At 34.6% G+C, this 10,744-nt stretch overlaps 2 protein-coding genes across 2 annotated transcripts; one reads left to right on the top strand and one right to left on the bottom strand.

Annotated features, from left to right (window-relative positions):
- Positions 1-7,905: 7,905 nt before the first annotated feature.
- Positions 7,906-8,566, top strand: LOC108361023 (putative nuclease HARBI1; the record flags this gene model as incomplete). Its single annotated transcript, XM_017613557.1, has 2 exons — positions 7,906-8,070; positions 8,131-8,566. Coding segments are annotated over 2 exons (543 nt in total), but the record flags the coding sequence as incomplete, so codon positions are not given.
- Positions 8,567-9,627: 1,061 nt separating this feature from the next.
- LOC108361022 (uncharacterized) lies at positions 9,628-10,725 on the bottom strand. Its single transcript, XM_017613556.1, has 3 exons — positions 10,393-10,725; positions 10,214-10,339; positions 9,628-10,147 (listed from the first exon to the last, which is right to left on the bottom strand). Exons 1-3 carry the CDS (start codon positions 10,485-10,487, stop codon positions 9,628-9,630), a joined length of 741 nt encoding a protein of 246 aa, XP_017469045.1. The 5' UTR covers positions 10,488-10,725.
- Positions 10,726-10,744: the final 19 nt, after the last annotated feature.

The raw sequence follows: 10,744 nt of genomic DNA on the forward strand, positions 1-10,744 counted from the left end.
GTTTGTGTTAAGTTTCCCCGAATTCGGAAAAGGGGGCGTGGCACCACCCATACTAATAAAAATTTTCATCTGGTATATCTCTTGAAATATTTGTAGTAGATTACTGGTAATTGGTATAGAGACATATGAAATAATTCCATACTCATGGAGAAAAATGTGCGGTATTGGGAAAGGGGGGCGTGGCACCTCCCATCTTAAATAAAAAAATAAGTGCACGAATTCTACCAAATTTAAACGGTATATTCGGACTATCATGCAGATGGGTTATGTGAAGTGGGCCCGAAGTCGGTCCAGCGGTTCATGATATATGACAGTTTATGTCTGTCACATGAACCACGTATATGGTACAACATACATGAAAAATCGAAAACATAGTGAAAAATTGTTGCTATAATGTGCTGTGTTTATTTTTTCTTCGTATAAATTAAGTCAAGTATAAACATGGCTGCAAGTTTTTCAATAGGGATTTTGTAGAGCCAATGGCATGAAAGTCACCACAACACAACATATCTGTCATTTCATCGTATTATCGAAAAGGTGGTGTACATTGATATTCGGTCTTTCTATTTTGGACTTTGGAGAATCAACACGTGTGTTTAATATAGTTCTTAATTCATATTTCATTTTATTTTTTTTCGTCAATTTCAATATTTTTGCACAAATTTGTTGCAGCGTTTCGCACGAAAAGTTTGAGTACACTGGAAATTTTCCATGCAGGTATTTCTCCTCATTGATTTATAGTGAACAAAACCATTGTGGAAAATTGTGGCTGTCTTGTGTTCTTTGGCTTCGAATGAAGTTTTTTCAAGTGCTCTTTTACTGTCGATTGTGAATTTCATTTGATTATTTTAAAAAAAGTGCGTTTACCATACGATTTATCGAATTCGTTCCTACGCATTGAGTTTTTAGTTCGCTATTGAATAAAATGCCACGATCCAGTCGTTCAAATATAGGCCGACGTACGCGTCTTGCGAACATCATGTTATCGCAAAGAAGATCGCAAAATGTTGAGGAGCACTCCCAACAAAATGAAGTTCGACGTGGACGGTATGCGCAGAATACAGCTGTAGAATCACAGCGTCCAAGAAATCCACCACGAGCCAGTCGTTAAAATATAGGTCGACGTGCGCGTCATGCGAACATGATGTTAATGCAAAGAAGATCGCAAAATGTTGAGGAGCACTTCCAACAAAAGGAAGTACGGCGTGCAGGATTTTTCATTAATTTTTCAATATTTTTCAATATTTGGTGTAGAGAAGCACACCGGGGTACCGCTAGTTTTTTATAAAAATATAGTTTATTTCTTAACAAAAACCGAATTCAATTAGATATTTAAAAAAAGAGTTCGTATTTTTAAACTGCCAGTTTGAAGGAGCTAGGACGTACCGTTAATTTATGGCAATTTTTTGGTGAATGTGTCGCTAGCTATTTCAAACTTCCACTTAAATAGGTGCGTTCGTTTAAAATCTCCAGTAAAAAAACATCCAACATCAAAGTTCCGGCGAAATGTCACCAGTTCTCTCACAAGTTAAAAATATCCTAAACAGTACGCGAACAGGAAATTTGCAGAAACTTGCAAGTTAACGAACAGCTAATATAATTTTTGTTTACATTCAAAAGTGTAAAATTTAAAACGTACGAAAACTCATCCCAAAGTGTTATCCTGGCACAGTTTATTGATTAAACAAATAACTACTTCTTTCTTACAAGTTTAATTAGTCGCATTTTGTCATTTTTAACTTCCAAACCATCAAGTTAAATTTTGTGATTTGCGTAAATTCAAACCAGCTGTTTTTGATCGGCTGTTTTCCTGTTGGCAAATTGTTGTTGGCAAAAATTTTTCCAGCAGAAACCAGCAGCTTTCCCTCAAAATGAAATATCACTTTGCTCTCACAATTTCCCCTACTTTACAAGATTTTTGCGTACGCGAACGCAAAAACCTGAAAGTTTTGTTAACTTTGAACAATTAACAGGTACACGAACGCAAATATTGTACTACAATTAAATGGGTTACAAAACTGCATACTTAAAATCCTTTTAATAGTGCATATCGTAACTATACTATACCCACATATTAAAAAGTTTTGACTCTACTTTATTTTCATTTAATTTTAATTGTTTTTTGTATAAAAATGAAGCAAATTTTTAAATTAATTAATGTTTTTAATTAGATACATTAGGGATTATAACCCTTACTACGTAGAATTCTCCTTTCTGTGTTGCCCGAAAAGAGGGGAGGAAGTATTTTTGCGCAGCACTTCTTTTTGCGTAGGCGGCCTTCAGCCGAGCTTATGGATTTTAACCCTCACTAAGTAGAATTCTCTTCCTGTGTTGCCGGAAAAGGGGGGCGAAAATATTTTTGCGCAGAACATCTTTCTGCGTAGGCGGCCTTCGGCCGCGCTTAGGGATTATATCCCTTACTAAGTAGAATTCTCCTTTCTGTGTTGTCGATTTGCGTAGGCTAATTGCAAGTAAAAACTTTTTTTTTACCAAATTAGTAAAATATTAAGGCGAAGCTACCATTTGGCATAATCTATTGTGAGATTTCTGCAGCTTATCTATTTAAAAAAAATTTAGTTCTACTGTTGCGAAAACGCAACGGTGCACAGTGTTTCGACTATATGGAGCCAGGTGGAAATAATAGTAAACCTACACCGATTTCACTGAAACTTGACATGTGCTCTAGTTTTACTTAGAAATAGAGAATTATGAAATTTTGTAAAGATGGAATAATTGCCACGCCCTCTACTCTTGTGGGCGGAAACATTAAATTTCATCCGATTTCGATGAAATTTAGTTTGTAGTCTTTATTTTATTATAAGAACCTAAATATAAAATATGGGGATGATTGGATCATTAAAACGTCCAAAACTCACAAAAAATGTTGGCCCAGTCATTAAATGTGATGGAATTGTGGTAAATTTTTGTTTCCTGCTTTCCACTCTCACAAAAAAAGGTTATACTATAAAATGACTTAGGTGTAAATACTCGCTTTTTCCCAATGTTTGGTGAGATTTTTTCACTGTTCGAAAAATTCTGTTCGCGTAATTATGCAAAAACACGCTGAAAATCAAAAATTATATATATTTGCAAAGTCGCGCGCAAAGATCAAACTATATATTCGAAAACTACATAAAAACCTTTAAAACATTCGCCTAATTTCAAGACCTGACGGACTGGTACTCACACTTTTTTTACTAATAATCTTTAGCATCTACATATCATAGTAAATTTTTTGGTAAGAAAATAGGAAAGTACCAATAAATGATAAATACCTTCACCTGAATATTCCACGACATTTAAACAATTGATTATAGTTGAAAAAGAACCACTTTCTTTAATGGGTTAATCGCCAAAGGCAACTAAACTGATTAGTCGGTATGGCGCAAATTCCCGTATTTTTTTGGAAATTTATCGTTCTTGAAGAAGAGGGGGGAGTAAATAATATAAAATTTGGTATTTATGAATTTTACTTTTCCCTCTCTAAGCCCAACTGGTTTTTTTATCAACTGTCACCATGATCATACGAATACTCCCCATTGCTCCCTATGCTTCTGTGTATAAGCACGTAATTTTGTATACTCCCTTTAACATTGTATGTCCTAGGAGGGAGAGTAATCCCTTTTCCCTCCTAAACAAGCAATCGGGAACCACACACGTAAATGGCATTCCACAAAGCTCCTAAGAAAGCAATACGGTAGTACTCACAGAATAACCTCCCAGAAAGCTCCCAAAAAGACAAAAAGGGAGTGCACAAAGAAAAACATCCCACATTCCTCCCAAACGAGCAATACGGGAGTACTCCCATAAGAGTCATCCCGCAAACCTCCTTTACGAGTAATAAAAGGTTTCTATACTCCCCAATTCCTCTTCATGGAGTAGTAGGAGAGTACTCCCTAATTGCTCCTTAATGATCCATTACATAAGCTAAAAAGATTTTGCTATTTACGCAATCCATTTATTTAATTTTTTTATCGCATGCGCACATTAATACAATAATAAACAGATAAAACATGCAAAATAATGTTTACTAAGTAACAGTACAGAAAAATTTATGAAAGCTAAAGATTTTAAACTTAAAACGGTACGATGAAGGTATGTTTGGGATTGGCATTCACCTGGGAGTCCACAGAAACAAAGCGCATCAAAGTGTTAGCAACTTCCGGACGTTTCAGCAGGTATCAGAGAATTCTGATTTTCACATACAGACTAGGCGATTTATCAAATGCCGTTTTTTTTTTTATAAATATCATGCCAGACGAAACTAAAACTAATACTTGAAGGTATTTGCGTACTCAGAACTCACCATCCCTTAATGGCAAAGGCTCTTAATCGCAATGGATTTCGAACCCAATAAAAGTTCTGGACTAAACAGGGTAAGAAACGTAAGAACGTGATCATTTTAAGCGCTGACACAGCCATCTGAAATGCAGTCTCAGTTAAATAATGAAATAATTAATAAGTTTAAACAAATTTTGCCATACATACCGATGGACCTTAATGTGGGCTGCCCAATTTATTTTATTATTTCCTCGTTTTATTTTTCAATAACAATTATGTATGTACATTAGCGTGGGCCGAAAATCCGCTTTTTTAGAATTTTGATTGGTAATAGAAAATATATGGTTCATTATGCTTTAAGAAAAAGCTGTGTGAAATTTGGAATTTTTCGGTCAATATCCAAGGCTCTCCCAAGTCCATCAAAGTTCAATATGCTCAACAAATAAAAATTAATAAATTAATTAATTAACACATTTTTTACTAAAATTGCGATAATCTTCGAAAGTACTACTCCTACACAATTTGGTATATGGACCCTTTTTGTGGAGAATCGAAGTTAGCTGAGAAAAAAATTTTTTAGTACTTCAACTTTAGTCGACTTGGGCGAGCCTAGGATATTGACCAAAAATTTTCACATTTCGGCCCACGCTAATGTACATATATGCGTATAAGTTACATATCTGTCTTGTTTTCTTCATAATACATTTTTAAAAAAACACAAAATGGTTTTCAACCATGATTCAATAACACAAGGTTAAGAAATTTGTGACAGCTAAAATTTGACACTCCTTTATATAGATTTGTGTTTTGGAAGTAGGAGAAAGGGGAAGAATGTGATCGCCTTTTGCGAAAATGGTAGTAGAAAGATACTAAGAAAGTGCGCAAAGTATACAATTAGAAGTAAAATGTGTATTATTAATTATATGTGAATTTGCAATATATTTGGTGTTTTAATAGAAATACTAAGCAATACGTAAAAATATAGATTTTTAGTTTAAGTTATTCGTCATGTCCTGGAACAAATCTAGAATACCGACCGTTCGGCTATGCAAAAACAAAAAACGCAGATCAATAGAACTTTTACGCTCATTTCAACCATGCCAAAATTATTTAGCGCAAGTAAAATATAAAGACGTTTTAGAAGGTTACAATTAAATTCTTTGATTTTTTTTAATATTAATATCTTATGAACCACATAACCGATTAAAAAACTAATAACATCACCATAAAGATAATCAACTTATCTTTCAGCTGATATATATAATTGAAATTGGTTTTTATATATTTAAACCAAAACCACTAAAAAACGAACATATCTTATTTTTTAATGAAATAACCTTTTCTGAAAAAGACTGCATGATTAATAGTAATGAAATTTGTATTATTTAGAAAGTACAAGCTATTATTTTTAATTCGATATACATATTTTATAATGATCTACTTTTGGGTTTTAAGAATTAAGTGATGATAAAAAAATAAGTAAACAAAACAAATAAACCTCTTTATCTTCTTTGTTTTTTACCTGCGTCAAATAAATTTGGTATCGTTGAAATCAGCGTAAAAAGTTCTATCAATCGGCACTTTTGGTTATTTTATAGCTAAACGGTCGCTATTCTAGACTTGCTCCAGAAATTTACGCATACGAAGATGATGACAACGCATATTTAGTATGAAGAAATTTTGGTTTTACTACTAATATAATTAGAAACTATAGAGTGAGCAACATTCTGCACAAGTAAAGGAGCCGATTTTATGTATGGGAGCGAGAAGACTGTTTTATTACAAACCATTTCTATTATTGAATCATGGTTTTGAACGAGGTGCGTATAGCTCCCCTATCGATCAAAAGGAATACTCATGGATTGCTCGCTTAGGAGATATCGCTTTTTGCTCCTAAGCGAGTAATAACGGAGTACAAAATCGACAAATATTGCTTATTGTTCTGAAATCATGTCTCTGGGAGCATTCTTTTTTTGCTCACTTAGGAGATATCCTATTTGACTCCTAAACGAGTTACAAACGAGGTCAAAACCGACAAATCTCTCATATTGCTCCGAAATCAGGTCAAAGGGAGTACTCTTTTATTCCTCACATTGGGAGATCTTCCTTCAAGTTATAGTGGGAAGGAACCTTTTCTATTGAAAAAAAAATCTTTCTCCAAAGATTTTACTAAAGCGACGTGAGTTCCATCAATTACACCTGGGATTCCAAATGTTTCCACAAAATGTAATTTGTATTTCCTCAAATCCTCCGCCGATCTGTTCAACTTAATCCACTTAGAACACAGCACGATTTCTAAAGCATTGATAATTTCTGACAATATTTTAGAAACTGTGCGCCTACCCAAAGCAATGTCTGTATCCTTGCCGACAACGTAGGAATTAGCCTTCTGCGAGGAATCGAAGGCATCCTGCTAGCTTGATAAGTAACGGAATAGATATTTCCTGGACAAATGGAGTTATCTCGTTCAATACTGCTCATACGATAGTTCGCAATAAATCTACAGGCAGTTAAATATTAAAGATGCATAATCCTTCAACGTTTGTTCAAAACTTACATTGAATCAGGCGCACTCTCATTTGATAACGTTGCTCCAGGAATACAAAAACAAAAAAAGTTTCTGCATATTGAACCTAACCTCTATACCCCTATGCTATTCGACTCGCTGAACTCGAGTCCGAGGTCGGTTAACCTCCGTAATGTCAGGTTCGAGGTCATTTGAGGGTCAAATATGAAAAAAAAAATTATTTAATAAAAATACAAATTCATATACATAGGTTTTTGTTGCCGCTGAATCCGAATATGGGGGTCGAGGTCATGCCAAGGTCATCTCAAGGTAAAATTCAGAAGAATAGTATGGAGTTTTCATGTTTATTCAATGCATTTTCCCTACTACACCTTCAAATGACCTCGAACCTAACATTACTATCAGACCTCGGATTCGCATTCAGCGCGTCGAATAACATAGGGATATAGAGGTGCGGTTCAATCTGCAGAAACTTTTTTTTGTAAACCTGTGGAATTTACGAACTTTTACAATGAAGTTTAAGCTGGTTGATGAAAAAACAGTTGCCGCAGCTTTTGAAAATTAATACGAAAGAATACAGCCACATCTATATATCTATCTATATATATAATACGCGAAGGGACTTTTTGTGCAGCATAAAAGATCTGGGGGTCAATTCTCGTTCTGTGATAAGATGAAGTAAAAAAAAAGTTTTCATTTTCGTATTCACAACTACTTTTCACTCTGCCTTTTCACAGACACTTATTTTGCGATTCTGGTTTGTGCTGTGAAAATCGTGTTCCATTACCACTATAGTCGTGAAACTTTTGCAACTGTGCTATTGAATTTTCGAAGTAAATGTCAAAGTTGAGGAAAACGTAAACAAAACATGCCGGGAATAATTATTTTATTAGAATTATCGCAAAGAATTCGAGACGAACAAAGGTAATAAAGGTGTAAATTTTTTAAATGCAGTATATACAATTTAACGCATTATGTATTTCACAGATAATTTGAGAGTGCTCCGGCGCAGACTTCGCGACGACCAAAATCCCTTTGAGATTACAACAGACGAGCATTTCATTGATTTATATGTATATTGATTTATATATATAATATGTGATGCTGATTATATCGTTTTGTCTGCTAGCGCTCGGTTCGGAGGTACTGCTCATGACTCATATGTATGGCGTCGCTCTCGAGCTTGCAGAGCTCTGGAGGAGCTTTTTGAGGCGGGTGAGCGCGATTTTTGGCTTCTGGGTGATAGTGGCTATCCACTACAGGTACAATTTATATTATTTTTCTTTGTTTAAGATCTAATGCTAATATAAATTTTAAATTAGCCTTGGCTGATGACACCAATTAGTGCGACATCATGTACCGCAGAAGAGCGCTACAATATAGCACACAAGTCAACTCGAGCTCTTGTAGAAAGATGCATTGGCTTACTAAAAAGCAGATTTCGCTGTCTGTCGAAGGAAAGAGCCCTTTTCTACAGTCCACCAAAAGCAGGCCTCATAATCAACGCTTGCCTGGTTTTACACAACTACTTGATTCGGGCTAGAGTGCCGTTCGATGAAATTTATTTGGAAGACTCTGATGCACCTGAAGAATGTGGTGGCCCTTCTTCAGCTATTTCAACACAGAATATATTATCCATTGCGAAAAGACAACGATTGCAAATTGTTCAAAATGCTTTTACTAATAACATTCAAAATTAGATTGAAAATAATTCAACTTTTTATTTTACATTCGTATTTTTACTTATTTACATATATTAATAAATATGCATATGTATATTATATTTCAAATGTTAAATTCTTTTTAAAGGCAGTTTTTATCACAAAAAGTTTTGTTCATAAATTCATTGCAATGAGGACCTNCCAAATTCCTTTTAAAGGCAGTTTTTATCACAAAAAGTTTTGTTCATAAATTCATTGCAATGACGACCTCATATTTTCTTAAAGACTAAAAAATAAAAAATAAAAATCGAATTCTTTCATATTCGATATCTCTTATTAGGCTCCAGAAGAAATATAAAAATACACACATAGATTGCTATATTTCCAAGATAAGTATTTTTAAATGCAGTTTTTATCACAAGTCAGTTTTGTACATAAATTCTTTAAACAGAGAAATTCATATATTTTTAAAAGCTAAAAAAAAATCATATTTTCATAGACTCTAGAAAAAATAAAAATAGAATCGACTCCATATTTTCCTAAACTCTAAAAAAGTTTAAAANCATAGATTGCTATATTTCCAAGATAAGTATTTTTAAATGCAGTTTTTATCACAAGTCAGTTTTGTACATAAATTCTTTAAACAGAGAAATTCATATATTTTTAAAAGCTAAAAAAAAATCATATTTTCATAGACTCTAGAAAAAATAAAAATAGAATCGACTTCATATTTTCCTAAACTCTAAAAAAGTTTAAAAAGAAAAACGACTTCATGTTTTCTTAAATTCTAAATATTAAAAGTAAAACCGACTTCATATTTTCTTAAACTCTAAAAATACTAAGAATAACAAGTAAGAAAGTCTAAGTTCGGGCGGAGCCGAACATTAAATACCCGGCGCAAGTATTAAATATATGTTTTCCACCTTTCCGAAAGCTACCGCTACATGATAAGCCGGGGTGTANCAAACAACCGTTATGTGAACAAAGTTATAATACCCTTATGCACAAGTGCGCTCGGGTATAAAAAGGACTTCAAGTTTTCTTAAGCATTAGGAAAAGGTATAATAAAAATTGTCTAATACTTATGGACAAGGCTGTTTCTAAAATTAAAACATTCTCACGGCCGCCTCAAAATTTCAATTAAATGTTGTAGTTTTTCTACAATACATTCTTTTGCGTGCCCACTATAATTGGCTCTGTCCTCTCCTTCACCGCTTGGATCTGCACGATCTCCATTTGCCTTACCTTGATTTCCTCTAGCCTAAACAATTTTTCTAATTGAGGGTTTTCTGCTTGCGCCTTTCTTTTTCGTCCTCTCGAACGGGCTGCTGCTGTGCTGCCTCTTATTGCTGCAGCAGTTGAGGTGCTCGCCCCTATCATTGGACACGTAGTGGCATCTTCCAATGTGGTTGCGGCTGCAGTACCATCTAACTCGCATTCAGCCACAACAACTTCGAATGTCTCCTCCACAATGTCAGCGAGATTGTGAGAAGCTTCTGCCATGTCGAGTGCTTCAAAGCCCACTTCGCCCGTTTCATCACCATCGACTGCCTGCACAGTTGTAATCTTAATTATGCGCTCTTCCAGCGGTGACAGTGCTTTGGCCCGGCTCAAACCGTTTATACCACTTATCTGCTCTGCCTGCCTTATCGCACTATATTTTGTGCGAGTATGAAGTCTGTTTGTAGGTATTAAAACAAAACATTAAAAAAATAATCACATCATGAAAAATTTATATACATACTTTAAATCGCTCCAATACTTCTTCCATTCTGCACCATCCTTATGAGTGCCGCCAAGAGCATTAAGGCTCACCGCTAGTTCTTTCCACTTTTCTTCGCGAAATTTGGCACCATCTGCCGTCACAAATCTATAATTATAAATAATTGGTATTCGTTTGTTTATGTTAAAAAGGCTTCATACTTATCGTTTGCAATGTCTACATTGTCTTCTAGATAATTTATTAAAAACTCTTTTTGGTTTTCGCTGGCGCGCTTTCCTCTTGGTATCTTCTCCATCTTGTTTTCACGTATAAATAGGCTGTGTACAATTTTTTTACATATGATAAGTTTTTGACAGTTGGTTGCACTGTTTCACAGAACGAGAATCGTCAGGGTTGTGAAAAAGTGAAAAGTTTCGTTTCGTTCCACTTTTTTTTCATGTGAAAACACTTTGACGTTTCTTTTCATTTTTTCACTGAAAGCGAATCGGAAGTGCAATGAAAACGCGAAAAAAGTTTTCATTTCACCGTTTCACAGAACGAGAATTGACCCCC

Source organism: Rhagoletis zephyria, unplaced genomic scaffold, assembly GCF_001687245.7.
Source record: "Rhagoletis zephyria isolate East Lansing unplaced genomic scaffold, Rhagoletis_zephyria_1.1 Rzeph_scaffold_00682, whole genome shotgun sequence".
NCBI lineage: Eukaryota > Metazoa > Arthropoda > Insecta > Diptera > Tephritidae > Rhagoletis > Rhagoletis zephyria.